The 18976-nt window shown below is 46.8% G+C and overlaps 1 protein-coding gene across 1 annotated transcript in view; it reads left to right on the top strand.

Moving 5' to 3' along the window:
- The window catches only part of LOC137154943 (ovostatin-like), a 48994-nt gene extending 35761 nt beyond the window's left edge, over positions 1–13233 (top strand). Inside the window, 9 exon segments of the mRNA XM_067550787.1 lie at positions 130–295; positions 5121–5341; positions 6696–6911; positions 9562–9686; positions 10062–10152; positions 10704–10772; positions 11777–11879; positions 12259–12333; positions 13226–13233. Of these exon segments, the coding sequence (XP_067406888.1) occupies positions 130–295; positions 5121–5341; positions 6696–6911; positions 9562–9686; positions 10062–10152; positions 10704–10772; positions 11777–11879; positions 12259–12333; positions 13226–13233 (1074 nt within the window).
- Positions 13234–18976: the final 5743 nt, after the last annotated feature.

Here is an 18976-nt window from a genome sequence, read left to right on the forward strand (position 1 = left end):
TGGTTCCATGTTCGCTGCAGGGATGGCGGCTAGATAAAGTGAGCCTGGAATGTTCTGGAACAGAAACATTTGGCTGGGTGCAGATGTACGTCCTGCACGCACACCCAGATCTAATGTATTTCTTGATAGCACCCCGTGGTCCGAAATGGCCTGTTTTGCTTGGAGGCTGCATCTGGAGAGGAAATCAGCAACGTTTACATCCAGGCACTCCTGGCCTATCTCTTCTGCCTTGTTGGCAATGAAGGGAAATGTGACTTCTTCTTGAAGGAGCTGGACAAATCAGCTAAGAAAGTTGGTGAGTATCACCTAGTTTTTTTTCTGGGACATTGGCATTGATGGCAGATGGGCCTACCTAGATGATACTGCCACCTTTAATTCCTGTGTTCAGACACCGTCTCCGTGGTTTCTAGATCTACCATGGAAATTGTATAATATCATGGCGTTTGACTCGTTAGAAATACATAGGGAGATAGGCAGGCCCTAGTTGAAATGGAGATGCTGTGAGGATCTGTGGTTTTGTTTTTAACACACAGCCCAAGTTAACCCTCCCCTCTACATACTGAAGGGGCCCTCTGTTAGGGCTCCCCCACTTTGTCCCTTCTCAGTTCCCAGACACTCTTTGCCAGAAAGAAACAGTCCAGAGTCCAATTTCCAGGCATGCCATGAAGGGTTTATTGGGGGTTACACTGACAAGCTTTTAAAACCATAACCGTATCCAAGCCCTTCACACCAGCTGGGCTTATTTCTCTATACGCTAACAGAGCTTGCTTTCCTTCCCCTTGCCCCCAGTCCTAGTTCTATAAGCCCATAGAACGTCCTCTTTCCCGACCACGGTTCTGTATGCTGATGGAAACACCCTCTCCTTCCTGATAGTCTTAATTATACCTGTAGTCCCCACCCACAGCCTGGTACCACCCCTTCCAATATATGGTCATGTTCCTTTTCGGGAGGTCTGTATCTGAGGGCTTTAGTACAATCCCTTTTGTACCCCTTGGGAGGGGCAGGGAGCAGGGTCACATCTTGGCCATGGTCAGTTTATGGCCTATGTTTGTTTCTTTTTAACACCTCCCTTGCTTTCCCAGCTACTTGCTTGGCCTTGCCTTGGCGTTCAGTCTTTAAGAGGAGTCAGAGCATTCCCTCATTTGTGCATTCATATATTGTACCTTTGCTGCTCCTTGAAACATTTTAATTGCATTCCTTATCTTTTCCACAGTAATAAAGAAAACGCTTCTAATTGTGGGTAGGCAAAAGGAACACACTATGTCTCAGTTCTTTGCTAACATGTGTAACTCAGAGATTTTTGACTTTCAGGCAAGTACAGAGGCCCAGAATCCCACCTCAGGCAGATACACAGGCCTAAATACGTATATTCTAACACTCTGAACTGTCAAGTCCACCTGCCAATCACAACCAGGCATCCCAAAACTCCCCTTCTTCTATACTAATGAGTGCATGCAGATGTCCAATATTATGTAATACTTTGGCACCAAACTTTTTTGGTTATTAATGATGAGAACATATTAGGTCTGATTCTGACCTCCCTTTCACTGATGAAAATCAAGAGTAGCAGGAAGGAGAGAACTGGGACCAGTCCGTCTCTTTTGTTTTAGTTCTAGCCTATCTTTTTATGTGACTATCCTGTAGATAGGGTGACAGCTTGTAGCACACAAATATCACTTCAGTCTAATCCCAACATCTCCAAGACCAGTTGAATGAGTCACTGCTCCTGCAGAGTAGAATGCTGGAATATTGTCTTCAGTTCTGGTCATCCTGTCACAACAAGGATGTAGCAGAAATACAGGGGGTTCAGAAATAGAAGATAAAACTGACTAGAGGAACTGGATGATTTCCAATGGAAGATAGATTTGAAAACACCCCAGGAATATTTAAAGCAGAGACAAAAAGAGGAAACATGAAAGAGTAGTATGGAGAAGGTAAATTGTGTGCTCCTGTTCCGCCTTTTTATAATAACAGTGTAAGGGAACATTCAATGAAATTGAAAGGCAGCAAATTTAAAACTGATACAAGGAAATACTTATTAATATAACACACAATTAGCACATGGAACGCATTTCTATTAGATCTCATTGAGGCCTAGAACTTATCAGGATTCATAAAGAATCAGATCATAGAAGATTAGGCTTGGAAGAGACCTCAGGAGGTCATCTAGTCCAACCCCCTGTTCAAAGCAGAACCAACCCCAAATAAATCATCCCAGCCAGGGCTTTGTCAAGCCGTACCTTAAAAACCTCCAAGGATGGAGATTCCACCACATCCCCAGGTAACCCATTCCAGTGCTTCACCCACCGTCCTAGTGAAATTTTTTTTCCTAATATACAGCCTAGACCTCCCCCGCTGCATCTTGAGACCATTGCTCCTTGTTCTGTCATCTACCACCATTGAGAACAGCCTAGTTACAGCCTCCCTGGAACCCCCTTTCAGGTACTTGAAGGCTGCTATCAAATCCCCCCTCATTCTCCTCTTCTGCAGACTAAACAAGCCTCTCCTCCTAAGTCATGTGCTCCAGACCCCTAATCATTTTTGTTGCCTTCTGCTGGGCTCTTTCAGATGTGTATATGGACAATGAGACTATCCACAGTTACACCAGATAGGATTTAAAAATCCCACAAAATTTGAAAGGGATTTAAATCATCATGTTTCAGGGCATAAAACAGCCCATACCCAAGTGGGATTAGGGAGAAACTTCTTCACAAGTAGGTTACTCCATAATTGCCCAGTATGCAATTTCTCGTACCTTCTTCAGAAGCAGATGGTATTGCCCATGGCCAGAGACAGGATACTTGTGAGATGGACCACTGGGCTAATATGGCATAGAAATTCCACTGTTCTCCATGACCAGAGCTTCAGTCAAACATCAGGGGACCTAACCAATCATCAGATAATGGAAAGTTTCAATTAACTTTGTTTTGGATGTTGTTAGTTGTTTGTCAGTGTAGGCTGCATGCATGTGTTCATATGTAGGTGCTGTCATAGCCGAGACAGCTCGATTGAATGAATCGACACGACCACGGATTAGCTGAGCAATGAAGGCACCCAGGCCAGGTTTTATTGCACTTGAGGCACAATGAGAAGTGACCTACAGAGTAGCTACAGGTCTACTTCACATATGAGTGTGTTGTTACAATGGACTCGGCCCAACGGCAGGACTTTCTGTTATCCCCTAGGCTGGACAATGTTGTTCCCTCTGACACTCTCTTTTATACACTTACAGACAATTTCATTCTGCCTCCTTTGACGTAGGTAGTTGCCACCCTCTTGACATAGTCTTACACCACCCTTTACCGTAAATTGGATGATTTGGGCAAAACAACTTTGTCATTTTATGAGACATTTCTATCCATCCAAGTGTCATTTCCAGGGGTCAGGTTGCCCTTGTTATCTCTGTGGTGTTAGGATGTCTTGGTACCTTCTGCACCTGCTATGTATTTTTAGTAATGTTTTGATGTTAGCAATATTTTGGAAATATGTATGTTTGCAGTATCAGTGTTTTCTCTGTGCCAGTTTGTCAGGTCGTAAGTTCACAGCCTGACTTCTGTTAACTTGGCTTTTTTCACTTCACCTGTCCTGCTAAGTTGCAGGACTTAAGCTCTCACTTCTTACTACATTGGATAGTTGAGGTCTGATTGCACCAAGCAATCTCTCTGAATTTTAAATCCAGCCTCCTTTGACTCCCTGCTCCTGCTTACCTCAGGGAAGCAAGATGCTGTGATCAAGAGTGGAGCTTGCAGGATTAAGCACCTGGGGCATCAGTGCTTCCAATCCTGAAGAGAGCCAGGAAGTAGGAAACCGATTTTTGCCCTCCTTCATATCTGTAAATTAGGAGTAACTAGATTTATTGGAACTAGCAAAGGTACAGAGAAGGGCAACCAAAATGACTAGGGGTATGGAACAGCTTCCATATGAGGAGAGATTAATGGCTGGTACCGTTCAGTTTGGAAAAGAGACCACTGAGCTGGGGGGAGTTAGGATTAGGATAGAGTTCTATGAAATCATGACTGGAGCGGAGAACATGAATAGAGAAGTATTATTCACTCCTCCTCATAACACAAGAAGCAGGGGTCACCAAATGGAATTCATTGCCAGGGGATGTTGGGAAGGCCAGAAGTGTAACTCTACAAAGAATGATGATCTTAGATAAGTTCCTGAATGACAGGTCCATCAATGACTGTCCACCAAGACAGCCAGGGATGCAACCCCATGCTCTGGGTATCCCTAAATCTCTTACTTCCAGAAGCTGGGACTGGCTAATGTCATGGATCACTTGATAATTGCCCTGTTCTGTTCAATCCCTCTGAAGCACCTGGCATTGGACACTGTCAGAAGACAGGATACTAGGTTAGATGGACTCTTGATCTGACCTAGTATGGCCTTTCTTATGTTCTTATAATTCAGTGGAGTTACTCTGGATTTACACCAGAGTAAATAAGCAGAATCTGCCCATAAGGCTGAGAACTAAACATGTACGTCTCCTGCTGGAGTGCAGAATGCCGGGTTTGTTCTCCATGGCCCTCCCATCCTTATGGAGAGAGAAATGCTTTGTCTACTCTATACACCACTGTTGATGGCGTGCCGTGTATGTGTAGCTACATTCCACAGTGAGAAGCAGGCTGCATCCACAGTGCAGCATGTAGCTACACATGTGAGTGAAAGGCTCTGGCGATGGGGCGACAGCAGGGAAAGGCGTCAGTAGCTTCCTGTAGCCAGAGCCTTTCCCTAAGGCTCCAGCAATAGGCAGCTGGCTGAGTCTTTCTTTACTGCCTCCCTCCTGCCAGAACCTTTCCCTACTGCTGGAGTCTCTTCCTGCAGCTGGAGAAGGGTTCCAGCAGTGTGGAGCTGCCGGCTTCTTTCCCTGCAGTGGGGAGGCAGTGGAATACTGTACTGCTAAACATAGCACTCTAGCTGGGAAGGCATGACTTGGGGGAGTAGAGAGCTGTGAAGGGTGGGTACTCAGGTAGGTACCTACAGCGTTCAGGTGTGTCTGTACTCGACTCACCAGAGCAGTTCTTCTCCATCTGCACTGTTGTTTATACCTGTGCTAAGGAGGCTACCTGGGTATGAACTATTGTTCTGGTTCTTCACAATCTCCTTTCTGTTCTCAGGTGGCTCAGTGCACTGGGAGCGGGAGGTGAAGCCCCCCACAGAAACGTTCCCCACCTTCCATTCCCGTGCCCCATCTGCTGAGGTCGAGATGACCAGCTACGTGCTGTTGGCTGTGCTCCACAAACCCAAACGGGCTCCAAAGGACCTGACATTTGCCTCACAGATTGTGCAGTGGGTCTTCAGACAGCAGAACCCCTATGGGGGCTTCTCTTCCACCCAGGTACAGCAACTTCCTTCTGCCCTCTAATCGTGCCCAGGAAATCGCAGGCATCTGCTCACTGAATAGGCCAGCTGCGTGAGAGTTTGGGGAGAGCCAGTGGGTCTATGATTAAAGAGATCTATTAGCAACTCTTTCCCACACAGGGTCGAGGCCCTTTTCCAAAATCTGGAGTAGCAGCCATGGAGGGATTGCAGGCTGCCCCACACCCTGCCAGATGGTTAAGGGTTTGATGACCTGTTGCCTTAGCCTCAACCTTCACATGCATAGTGTCAATGTACTCCAGGTCTTTGCAGAATGGTGTATGTGCACATGTGTGTGTAAATGTAAATGTCACCTGTGGGGGGAGCAGAATATCATGGTTGAATTCTGCTGTGTAAGACACAAAAGACAATTAAATGTAAATGTAAATGTGCAACGGTGAAACTCACATGCCAGCATTTGAATAGCAACAGGAACAGTTAGATCTTCACCTGGCTAGAAGTTCACAGAATTCCATTAATCCCTGGTTCATGGCCTGTTGATTTGCTTCTAGCCCATCAGTAGCATGAGGAGAGTGTATGATTTACCATCAGACACAACTGGTGCACTGAAGCATTCTGGAGATGTGCCCTAATGCTCTTTGGGACTTGGTTTCCAAGGTGAACTGGGATGGGTTTGGGCTAGAGAACATCAAAACTGAAATTTTGTGAGTCTTTCTTTCTAACACCTTCAGCCCCAAATAGCAGATATCATCAGAAACACAGGCCCCCAAAGTGCAGGAGTGGGTTGGATTCAGTGATCAGTAGATGACAAAACTAGAAGCAATGCTCTCACGTTGCAGTGGGTGAGGTGTAGGTTGGATATTAGGAAAATCTTTTTCACTAGGAGGATGGTGAAACACTAGAATGGGTTGCCTACAGAGGTGGTGGAATCTCCATTCTCAGAGATTTTTAAGGTGCGGCTTGATAAAGCCTTGGATGGGATGATTTAGTTGGGGCTGGTCATGGTTTCAGCAGGGAGTTGGACTAGATCACCTCCTAAGGCCCCTTCCAACCCTAATCTCTCTCTCTCTCTCTCTCTCTCTCTCTCTCTCACACACACACCCACACACACACACACACACACACACACACACACACACACACACACACACACACACACACACACACACACACACACACACACACACACACACACACAAAATCTGAAGTGTAGGAGTTTAAGTGTATTCAATCCTTTGTGCTGTATCCTATTGCAGACCTTCTCTAATCAGGATTAAATGACTGTCTGTATTGGAACCAGGTATTTAATAACCACCATGCAGTATCCCAACAAAGCGTGTCTCTAATTGACAATTATTCCACACTTTTTTCAGGACACAGTTATTGCTCTTCAAGCACTGGCCGATTATGGTGCAGCAACCTACTCTGAGAACGGTCAAAACACAGTGAAAATCAGTTCTAGCAAGCCTTTTGAGAAGACCTTTGAGGTGAATAGCCATAATAGGCTACTGCTGCAGCAGAGTTCCCTGCCTGATGTCCCAGGGAATTATAGCCTAGAAGTGAATGGCACTGGATGTGTGTTTGTGCAGGTAAGTACTCACCCTCTCCTTCTGTGTGTGGCTTCTTCAGCACATAATACAACCTTTCTTCTTTTGTGTCCCCCTCATCTGTCCAGCTTCTGTGTGTCTGTCTCTCTCTCCTTCCTCTTCTATTATCTCTTTTCTTTAGACTCCTTGGACAAATTTATCAACTTCTTTAAATCCAGTGGAGTTTCAGAAAGAAAGATTTGGCATTTGGTGTTTTTTCCTGTACCACACACGATTAGTTTTTCATGAGTGATGACTGGTAACTGGACGTATGGAAGACACACACATCCTTCTCCTTTATTTGTAAAACCTGAGTTCCATTTGAAGGAGTATGGTTAATCTGCCTGTCTGTCATAGGGTTTTATGCTGCTGCCCATCTTTGTAGTATCCAACTGCTTCCATGTGAATTCATAGCAATATTCTTTTGGGGCTAACAATGTGCCTGGGATTTTAGTTTGAGTAGTTTGATCAGTTGATTTGTTACATGTTTTCAGGGATTTTTTTTGTAAGGATTTATTTGGTAGATGTTTGGTAGATGCCATCAGTGTTGTGAATGTCACTATTGCTGTGGTTGAAGGTTTTTTTGTTTTGTTTTGAAGGAGGAAAGTTTTTTGCAGGATTTCCTAAAGATGGTTAGGCTCTGGATTCACTTGATCTCTTCTGGCAGTTTGTCCCAGAGCCGGTTCCCTTTGACTGACAGCATCTTGTCTTTATCTCTCTCTCCTGATTCGTTCTGAGCTTTTTGATTTGCATCCTCCCAGAGGAGGCCATCTCCCTGGCAGAAAATACATCTGAATTTGGTCCTTAATATAGCTATGGTCTTTTGAGTAAAACACAGGAATGGGAGGCAGAAGAACAGGGTCCTCTTTCTGACTCTGCCACTGACTCTGATCTTGAGTAAATCACTACAACAAAGCTAGTGTACAGGAAAAGCTCTAGTGAAGCAGCACAACATTAAATGGGTGAGAAAATTGCCATATGATGCAGCCAGAACTGGAAGCAAGTGTCCTGAGGCCAAAAAACCCCAAAGAACTGCTATAGTTTATAATGGCTGACTCAGAGGTCAAAACTCCATGCACCTCTCTTTAGAAACATTTCATTCATTAAAATAGCAGCAGCCAAGGGATCAACAACAGAAGTGTTTTGGAATAGCTCTGCCCCTCTTGTTCCTGATGAGTGGCTGCACCTTGAACTTTAACCCTTCTAGTGTGGTTGTCATTGTGAAAGGATCCTCCTTCACAAACGTCAAACTAAAGGTGAGCAAACTTTGAACTCTACTTTTCCATCTCCAGATGACACCATCAGAGAGATGATGATGTGATAAATGCACTGGACTTGGGATCTGGGTTGAATTCCTGGCTATGGCAAAGCTGCCTGTGTTTCCTTGGGCAAGTCCCTTAATCTCTCTGTGCCTCAGTTCCCATCTGTAAAATAAGTATTGTTACGACATGGTGCAGAACCCTAGTGTGCAGTCACCAGTCTGTGGAGAGTGGACCCAGTCACTGGATCCCATGAGCTTCCAAGCCACTTGGATCTGGGTTGAGTCCAGTCGCTGGTTCTTGCACTGGGGCTCCACAGCACATTCAGAATCTCTGATCTGTTGGGACGTGAGATGCTGCCATCCAGCTGCCCTAGACCTTGAAACCAATGTCTGAAACCTCCCAAGCCCCAGCTGCCTGCACATATTCCCTTAGGGTCCCACGTAGGCTGTGCATCTCTGGGCTTCTAGTTTAACCCCTTCAGAGACAAGGTGGCAGGAAAGTAAGGAACACCAGCTTCGCAAAGGTGTTCCTTAACCATCGCGGCTTTTCTCTGAAAGCATTCAAGAGTTACAGATCTTTGAAAATAACAGAACCCTCCCCTAGTCTGCTCTCCCTGCTCCGGCTGAGCAGAGTCCCTCTTTCCCTCTCTTTCAAGTGTGTCTTACAGGTTGCTGATCCAGAGCCATGTGCTCAAACTGAGATGCTCCAGATCCCCCAATCATGCTTGCCCTCCACCTTTGTCGGCCCAGTGTAGAGAAATCATTCTTTAATGGGGTTGGGTCAGTAGCTGAGTCATTCAGAATCAGTAGCCCCAGGTGACTCTCTCAGTGATTGTCCTTCAGCAAGGTGCTAGGGCAGCTGTCTGGGAAGCAGAACAGGCTACCCTTGCACAAGTCCAGACTAGTGTAAAATCGAATTGATAATCTGATCCAGACATCTCCCAGTCCATGACAGTGATCATATTCTCCTACTTCACAGACCTTATGAGATGCAGATACTTCGGTGATGAGGACCCTATAAATCTCTAGACAGATACAAAAGCTAATGGAGATTAATGTGGTTTTTCCCCCACACTTCTTCTGGCTGGCCACTTGATGACACACGTAGTCCTTATATTGTTCAGCTAGATGGAATGTCAGTTGTGGGGAAGGGAAGGTTTTTTATGCTGCTGATGGAGAGCTGTGCAGTTCAGTGGCTTGCTGAAGTAGTTCTCTCATCAATAAGTGTTTTTGCTGTTGGGAAGAGTTCTCCCTTGAGTAGTTGGTGTGTTCAGCCAGTCCAGTCCATGGAGCAAAAAAAGCCAGTCCGGTCCATAGGCACCACAATGAGGGGGAGGGGTCAGTAGCTCAGGCTGATTTCTAATTTGCACGACCATTTTTCATCTGTTTCAGACGACTCTGAGATACAACATCCTTCTTCCCAAAAAGGCCTCCGGGTTCTCTCTCTCCGTGCAGACAGCAAATACTTCCTGCGCAGACAGCTTCCGGGTGAAGTTTGACATTGCCCTCTCAATTAGGTAACCGCCCTTCCATTGCCTGGATGACATGAACTGACTGGTTAAGAAGGGATGGCTTTTGAAAGAACAAATTACAAATATTAAAGGTTTATTCCATGGTCTGTGTAAAATGTCTCAGGGTATTAATTGTCTTGGTCTGCTAGACACTTATTCCCAACCCCAGTGTTGTTCAGACAACTGTTCCTCCCTGGGGATACTGATCCCCTTCTTGGATATCTATCTATGGTCAGGTTCACACCTCTTCCATGTTCATGCAGTGGTCGGTGGTTCCATGCAATTGGCAGGCTGTGTGCGCTCTGGAGCTGAAAGTGTCATTCTGTTTTACTCTTTCCTCCATATCCATGGTCCAGAGTGACCCAGTCGCTCTCATTTCAGTTACACCGGGAAGCGCAATATCTCCAACATGGCCATTGTTGATGTCAAGCTGCTCTCTGGCTTTGTATCTAGCAGTTCATCCCTGCAGAAGGTAAGGGATGGCAGTGACGTTACTAATCCACCCCAGGGGCAGAGGGGGTTACAGAACATTACATCGGCAGCTGGATAAAAAGAGGGGCCTGGTTGGCACTGAAAATCCACTCCCCTAGGACTTGTAATGTGTCTGTATAACTCGACTAGATTATGGGTCACACCCTTCATGGGTCCTGAACAGGGGTCAGGGTGTCACGACTACCCTATTTCCCATATTGCTATATTGGAGTGGGGTCCCAGATAGAGGCAGGCTAGATGTGAGTGAGATGCAGAGGAGGGAGGTGTGCTAATATGGAAAAGGTTGAGGATCACTGGATTAATTAACCAACTGGAATGCCAAACTGTTAAGGTCTCCCGTATAACTGTCTAGGTATGTACATTTCCAGACCAAACTACTACATGCTTGGGTCTCTATCAAGTGATTATTTTGCATAACCCACACTAGCCATCAGATAACACTTTGGCTCAGTCATTTTCTGCAGATTCTAGGGTGTCTTGTTTTCAATGATTATTAATATTTGAATCTTTCCCCCATTTCCTCTTCTAAAGCTTCGTGAGGATCAGAAAGTGATGCAGATAGAAACCAAGCAAAACCATATCCTCTTCTATCTGGAGAGTGTGAGTTCTGAAAAATCAGTTCTTTGGTTTGGGGTTAGCAGGTTTTAATTTTGCATGAGAATAGACACCTATCTGGAGTGGCCATGTGTGTGATAAACTGCATTGATCATGCACCGTTGCCCATTAATCGATCTACCCCTGAGACTATTCTAACATTGCAAACCCTTCAGCAGCTTCCTGTGCTTTTATTCAGAATAAATCACTTACACAAAAAACATTTTCTCCTTTCAGCCACTGGCTGCTGGGGGCCAGGGAGCAATTTTCCTAGTGGGAATATTGTTACGATAGGGGATTTCCTCTGAAGCAGCTGGTGCTGGCCACTGGCACAGACAGGATACGGCACTAGATGGAGCACTAGTTTTGATCTGGTCTGGAAACGTTGATATTCCTTCTCCTTCTCACACCTCCCACATAGAGAATTCCCTTCAATCAAATTGCACCTACCTGAAGACTGGGGCTAGCAGGACACAGTCCAGCTCCAGAAGCAGCTTTTCCTAGTCATAAAAAAGTCTCATCTGTAAAGTTTATTACCTTGTGGCCCTGTAGGACTAGAAATGAAAGCATTTACACCATTGGAAGGGAGAGATTCCCAGCTTCTCCACGGGATGCACAGCCTCATTTCTGGGCTTGAAGGGACTGCGAGACGTGAGACTTCAATGTCAAGACTGTTTGGGAATTAGAAAGGCAATTTCAGGTCATTTTTAGATGGTTTTGGTTTTGCTTTCTCTGTGCCCTGTATAGTGGGATTCGTGGTAACTGAGGCATCTGACCCTACAGGCAGCAGAGGAAAATTACAACCAAGAACATTTTAAAAACTCTCTGAGATGGTTTCTTAAATGACTAATATAGGCAGGTAAATAACAGATGCCAGGGCTGAAGGGCGCCGTGTAATCACGCACACAGGAGATGTGTGTTGGGAACCCGCCACAGCTCAGCAGTCCCTGTGCTTATCCCACTACAGAGGAGTCCATATTCTATGCCCATTTCTGTCCTTCCATTCCCAGGTCTCACCGAAGAATATCAGTTTCTCTTTCTCAGTTGAGCAAGACCTTCCTGTGTCCAACCTCAAGCCAGCGTCCGTGCTGATCTATGATTACTATGAAACAGGTAGGAGACCTTTGTTTAGACCACACACCAAGTGGGAGGAAGTGGCCCTCCATAAGCTTTAGAAAATGCAGTGACATCACCCGGGCAGGACTAATGGGGTCTCGGAACTCAATAGGGTTTTGATCCAAACTCTACTGAACTCAATGGAGAGACACCCATTTACTTTAGTGAGCTTTGGCTCAGGCCGTGGGTGCTGAATGTGCATTATGAGCCTGTTATGGAATAAGTGATGGAGAACTGGGAAGATTTCAAAGAGATCCATTCCGTGCTTCTATGGGTCAGCCATAGCCAGGGGAGGGCAGGGTGTGTGTGTGATGGGCCTCAGAGCTGGAGTGACGACTTACGACAATGGGAATGCTCCCATCTCTTCCTCTTCCAGATGAGAATGCTATTGCGCAATACAACTCACCCTGCAATTAGGCTGCCCCCGAAAGCATCGAATCGCCTAGGAAAGGTAAGTGAGACAGAGCTGGAGACACGGAGCGGGTACAAGGAGGGAGTGGTGAAGGTGGTGAGTGGAAAGCAAGAAGAAAGGTGAGGTAAGGTGAAGTGGGGAGCTGCCCTGAGTAGATGCACAGAGGTGGGATAAACAGGTCAGTAGATGTTCCTGTAGGTTAAGATTATCTAGTCTCCACCAGCCTGATCAACGAGAAGGGAGACAAGGTCATTTTCATTTAAGGGCTCAATCCTGCCAGGTGCCAAGTGCTCTCTGTTCCCAAAATCGATGGGAGTTGTGGGCACTCAGCAATTCCCAGGAAGAACTCTGTCCGTGCAGCACTGAAACCCAAATGCATAAAATCAGATAGAAGGAAAATGCCTGGAGAGAATTATAAAAGCGATTAGCATCTTCCAAAGTGCAGTGCTTTTCTAATTAGCTGTTCCCCTGAGACCAGCCATTCAAAGTCTGCCTCTTCCAGGTACCCACCTGGCCATTTCACAGGGAGCTGGGACTCATGGAAATCCCATTCCTAGCCAGTGAATCAGTGAAACGCTTTCTGGAGAGAAAGCTGGGGTCAGTATGAACCATTCTTGGAGCTGGAGCATTGGTGCTTCAGTGGGGGACATCTCACCTCTCATGTGTGGCCCAGATTCAATTCTGGAAAGGTAGCAATCTTACTCCATGTTGGGTACTACCTGCAGGGTTGGGCTGTTGGGGCAGCAGATGTATCCAACACCTGAGTTCTCTGGTCCAGCCTCATGCTTCTGTATGTTGGATAATTGTGCGGCAGACATGGGCTGGGCCCCTAACCCAGAGGTCAAGGGATGGAATCCATCCTCTCCTAGAATCTAGGAATTCTGTCTTTGCCGTGTTCTCACTGACATTTCTGCTTTGCTTTCTCCTCCAGGCCCGTAGTGAACAATGAACAAGAGATCATGTTTCCCATTTTTATCTATGTTTAGCCCCAGAAAGGGCCATTTCATTCCACTTCACCCTTCTAATCACTGGGAGTCCATGACAACGTGTGTCATTTTTACCTGAACTCAGGCCTGATGCTTCTGTTCCTTCCATAAAGTTCTCTCCGGGTCCCTATCCTGAACATGTATTAGTTCTCTTCAATAAATCTTCTCAATACTGGAGTTGTACACCTGGTCTCTGCTTTGCTTCCTCTTTATAATTTGGTACCAATTAGGACTTCCCTATAACCCCAATAGGCTGGGTGTTTCTCCTGCAATGATCAGAGGTGCCATTATTAACTATGGGGACATTTCTAGAGTCATCAGATTCAGATTGAATGCCTTATTCGGGCAGAAATCCCACTTCAGAATGCTTCTTTCAAGCTGTTTGTGCAGACCCAGGGACACAGCACTGCAAGGTGTCACAATCTGGAAGGTTTCCTTCACTGCCACAGGGACAGGAAGCTTTTATTTTTTTAAATGACCATTCATATATTGTAGAAACTGATGGGGAAAACCAGAGACATGTAGTACAGAGATCACTGCATCCAGACTCTATCTGGCCTCTGGGGACCACCTGGAATGGTCACATCCGCAAGAGCCTCTGCTCGGCCTCCACCTAGTCTGTTCAGCGGCATTTTACTGCAATAGCCTTTTCCTGTCCACCGCACCATGTCAGAAAGGGAAAGGCAGCCACATCTCATAATCGTTGGTAGCTTTTGTCATGCAGCACGTTTAGCCACTGGCCTGTCTCTCTCTCCTCTCCTGGCTTGGGCCCCATCTCCCTTGGAGTGGGTGCAAGGGGGACAGTGCTATTGCACAGGCATCACTCCAGTCCTGGAGGGAGATGTCTCCTGCCCCTCCTGAAGGTACTGCCGCCCTCAGTCACGCCATCCTGGGATCTGCAGCGTGGGCTGCTGCTCCACCACTGCAGGCGCTTGGGATTTCATGACCAGTGACACAATTTCAGCTCCAGCTGGAGCCAGTCTGGGGATGATTCAAGGTTCCAGCTCTCATGCATTTCAAACCCTGCTTAGGGAAATCCTTCTGACTGGCTGCCCTCCCCCTTTGCTCACCTCCTGGGGAACAGCAGCGCATCAGGGTTGATGCAGGTGTCAGACAGAGCTATCCCCCCACCCATCAGGAACCAGAGGCGTTTTGGGGTATAGGTTGGGGAGGGAGCAGTTGACACCATCCTCATCAAAGGGAAGAGGGCAGTATGGAGCAGAAAGAGCAGCTTAGGGTGACCTTGCTCCCAACTACTGTGAACAATGGGTCAGCCTGCTCCTCCTCCCTGCCGCACATGGCAGACCCCCTGAGGTTGCAGGATAAGCCTACATGAGATGATGTGGGGAATGATGTGGGACTGGGGTCCAAAGTTGATGTGAGGCTGCGGTTGTATCATTGATTGCTGAGATGGAGGACAGGCCAACATGGTGCTGGAGGGTGTAGCATTGATTTCTGGGGTGGGGACAGGCTGCTGTGGGGCTGGGAGTATAGCATTGACTGTCAGGATAGGGTGCAAGCCAGTGTGGGGTTGGGGGTGTAGCATTGATTGCTGGGCTGAGGGGCAGACCCATCTGGGGTTGGATGGACGTGACATTGATTTGTGGGATGAGGACCAAGCTAATGTGGGCCCAGGGGTGTAGCATTGATTGATTAGGAAAGGCTGCAAGACACCACTTCCCTGCCCAGGATCCCAAATGACTTCACAGTGGGGCCTGGACTTGGAACTCTGTGCATTACTCATGCTCTGCTGGTCCGCAGAGGTGGAGGGTTCTTATTTTTAGATTTTAGTGGTGAAGAGGCAGGCAGAGAGGAAGTGCCCACTCAGCAGTTTATTCAAGGCAGCACTTAAGTTACGAGAGTTACATATTTTAAGCTATTGCAAGCTGTTAACAGTTGGGAATCAGGCGCTTACCAGCACGAGGGTGGGGAGGCCCATTCTCCACCCTATAAGCGAGTTGCAACCAGGAAGCCGACGCACCCGGGGCATCCGTTAGTACCTCCACGGATCCACAGAGAGCCTCAGGGCAGGGCGCACCTGGAGGTCCTAAAATACCCCCTTCCCCAATGCTAGCAACAAGCTTATTGGCTACATTTCAATCCCCTTGGGGATTGGGCCTTAACACTTGTTTCCTGTTATTTTATTGGCAGTTAGCTAGGGGCCAATCCGCAATAAGGTGACGGTAGTTGTTTATTACTAGAGTTGCTGATTTTACTGCTAACGCTGCTAATTTTTTGCTGACCCTGTGGTCAGCTGGCTTCTATATTCATCTCAAGGATATTTCCAGACCTGGAGACGGTTCCTCTTATTCCTTACAAGTCTGGTTCTTGAGAGGCCTAACTTTTGCTCATGAGCCTGCTGCCACTTTTAGGGCCCAGCTCTTGCCATATTAAGCTGACCTCGCGTTACAAAGTCTTGCGCGCCCTGACACCCCCATCGTACGGTCACAGCTATTTTCAGTGCGTGTCCTTTCTCATCACTGGATACTTCCTAAGGTATCGACTTCTGGCCAGGGAGACCAAAGATCATTTGGAGAAAAAAATGAGATTGTGTTTAGTGAATCTGAAATTGAGACTAATAAGTGAAAATTGAACCAAGGAGAAAAATTCAGTGGGCTGGAAAATGTGTCCTTTCATTACTTGCTAAGAGTCACAAGTAGAAAGGGGAGGCAGCCGTGTGACAACTCTATGACAGCACTGGGACAAACAGACAGCAAGGGGCGGTCTGGATGTCTGCAGGAGGTGCAATTCACTTTGGCACCAGCTAACCCCACCACTGTATCTAGAATTCACCAGCCAAACGGACAGTTTTAGAAACGTCATTCACCAGCAGAGGCAGGAGAGGATCTTCCATATCCTGCCTGATCCCACAGCTTCACCAAGGAGTGCAGCCTCCATGAAGGGTTGGGATTGCTTCTGGCGAGAAGAAGTTCTCACTGCACAGATCTCCAGAGCAGATATAGAGCGAGCTCTCTGCTGTGGATCTTCTCAGGCGCCAGAGAAGAGGCTCTAGGTGAGTTCTAGCAGGAATCCAACAAGGATGTGTCAGGCATTTTATGAGGTGTTCTGACCCAGGGGATTCCCTCTCAATCACTTAGGTGTCAACTAGGGAAACAGTGATGGAAGCTAGATCACTAGAGAGAATAGCAGCTCATTCAGCCAGTAGGTCTCCTTTCTGGCCTGCCAGCTGGTGTCCTCTGCCTCCATTAGCATTTCAGCTTCAGCCCCCAGTCCCTGAACATGAAATGTGTCTCTCTGCAATCACTGGGAAGGGTGGACAAGCAAGAGGGGACCTTCATAGAGAGCCTTAGTGCACTCTGTTCCCAAGAGAGCCTGGAGCAGAAAACCATGGGGGCGGCATGGGGACTTGGGTCCCAATGGGGAGCCCCCAGAGCTCCTGTAGGGCTAGGGGTGCTTGTTGGCAAACCCTGTCTACCCTCCCTCCTGCCCTGGGTGCAGCTCATGGGGGCCTGGCAAGACTCCTATGTGGGGCCCCAGACCAGGGTAAGGACCCTCAGGATCTGTCTTCAGCTGGGCATGCTCTTTAGACCCCTTTCCCCCATACTAAGGACTGATGGAAGGGGGCTTCTGGGCCATATTGCGGTCACCAGGCTCCTCATTTGAGGCCAGTCCTGAGATGAATTAAGGGACCCACTGTGATGCTGGATGGGCAGGCAATGGAAATGTTCTCTAGTGTTAACCACAGGGAGGGATGTTCTCTTTCCCTAGGATCAGCTAGGGCCTCCTTCAGGAAACAGTCTCAGGAGTACAGGGCATCTTGGGGTAGGCTATTCCTGGGAATAAGACAAGGGTGACACAATGAGAAAGGCGTCTTGGTGCCAGGGATGGAGAACTCCTAGTCAGTTCATGCACCGAGGCCCAGCTCTTCATCCCTAGCATCCTAGTTGCCCAGGTTGGGATGGTTCTTACCTCCATGTGGGACAGATCTCCTGCTGGCAATGCTCCTACTAATGCAGCCCAATATGCCGTTAGCCTTCTTGGCAATAAGGGCACATTGTTGATTCATATCCAGCATCTTTTCCACTTTAACCCCAGGTCCTCTTCTGCAGAACTGCTCCCTAGCCAGTAGGTCCCCAGTCTGTTGCAGTGCATAGGATTCTTCCGTCCTAAGTGCAGGACTCTGTACTTGTCCTTGCTGAACCTCATCAGATTTCTTTAGGCCCAATCCTCCAATTTGTCAAGATCACTCTGTATCCTATCCCTGCTCTCCAGTGCAGCTACCACTCCTCACAGCTTAGTGTCATCTACAGACTTGCTGAGGGTGCAATCTACCCCATCCTCCACATCATTAATTAAAATGCTGAACAAAACCAGCCCCAGCACCAACCCCTGGGGCACTCCGCTCGTTACTGGCTGCCAACTAGACATCGAACCATTGATCACTACCCATTGAGTCTGATGATCTAGGCAGCTTTCTATCCACCTTATAGTCCATTCATCCCACCCATACTTCTTTAACTTGCTGATAAGAATACTGTCAGAGACCATATGAAAAACTTTGCTAAAGTCAAGGCATATCACATCCACCGCTTTCCCCACGTCCACAGAGTCAGTCATCTCATCATAAAGGCAATCAGGTTGTATCTGCAGGGTCCCCACCAGACAGGCATCCTAACCCTGAAGGATTCCACCCTGGTCCTGGTCTTGACTTTCTGGAAATGCAGCCTGCATGTCCTCGCCGATGAAAGGGGAAACCACTTGCGTGAGAGATGTCTGCTGGTGGAGTCCCTCAGGAAGCAGGTAAGAGAGCTGCAGAAAGGGGTAATAATAGAAATATTCAAAGGTCATTTATTGAAAAAGTATTGCCAAACTCACTGAAAAAGTTATTTGATAAATGTTTATTTTGCACTGCTATTTATATATAAAGTATGGTTAGTGCGTATCATACTAGTATGATTTATTCTATAAAATCTTCAGGGTTTATTAGTCAGTTGGCAAGCTCTAAAAAGACAATGTATGCACTAGAAAAATGTCTGGTTCCTCAGAGTGGAATGAGTTTTTTCACCCTAGTGATGCTTTAAAACATCCAGACAGGCAGTATTGAATATTTAATCTAATGTTCTCAGTAAATAGCCACCAAAAGTTTTTAAAACTGATAACAGTTATTGAAGATGATTAACAGAGCGATTAATTTTACAGCTTTTCCTCTGAGCCTTCGCTTGTATAAAATCACATTTGGGATTTTATGGAGCATTGATCTGATATTAACTGGTCACTCTGAGTCTCAGGTGAATATCTGGTTGTGTTTGTTTTGCAAATGTGCTCTGGTGTCTCAGTAACTCTGCAATGATTATATTTTTCTTACTCCCCTATGAACCTTATAATCATTGACATTATGGGCCAGAACCACTCTCTATACTCATATGCTCTTTAGGCAGAGCGATGCGGATGGAAAGTTGGCTTAAACAGCCATCATGGGATTTTCCTTGCATATGGGAATCCACAGGTGGCATACAGCATAACTAGCGCAATACAACTTGCTCCTGAGCCCCAGCCCCTAGTGTAAAAGGGCATCAGGATTGGGAAGGGGCCTGGTTGCAGGTTGCATCAGTTATAATGGCCCAGCAGAAGCATGCTTAAAGGGCCATTACAGTTGTGCAAAATTCAGGGCTCCCGAAGCTGCTTGAGCTTATGCACTCAGAATTAAGGGAACACAAAGGCAGCATAAGGTCACC

This window comes from Emydura macquarii, unplaced genomic scaffold (assembly GCF_026122565.2).
Source record: "Emydura macquarii macquarii isolate MOO-44397 ecotype Brisbane River unplaced genomic scaffold, CSIRO-AGI_Emac_v2 contig_1343, whole genome shotgun sequence".
Lineage (NCBI taxonomy): Eukaryota > Metazoa > Chordata > Testudines > Chelidae > Emydura > Emydura macquarii.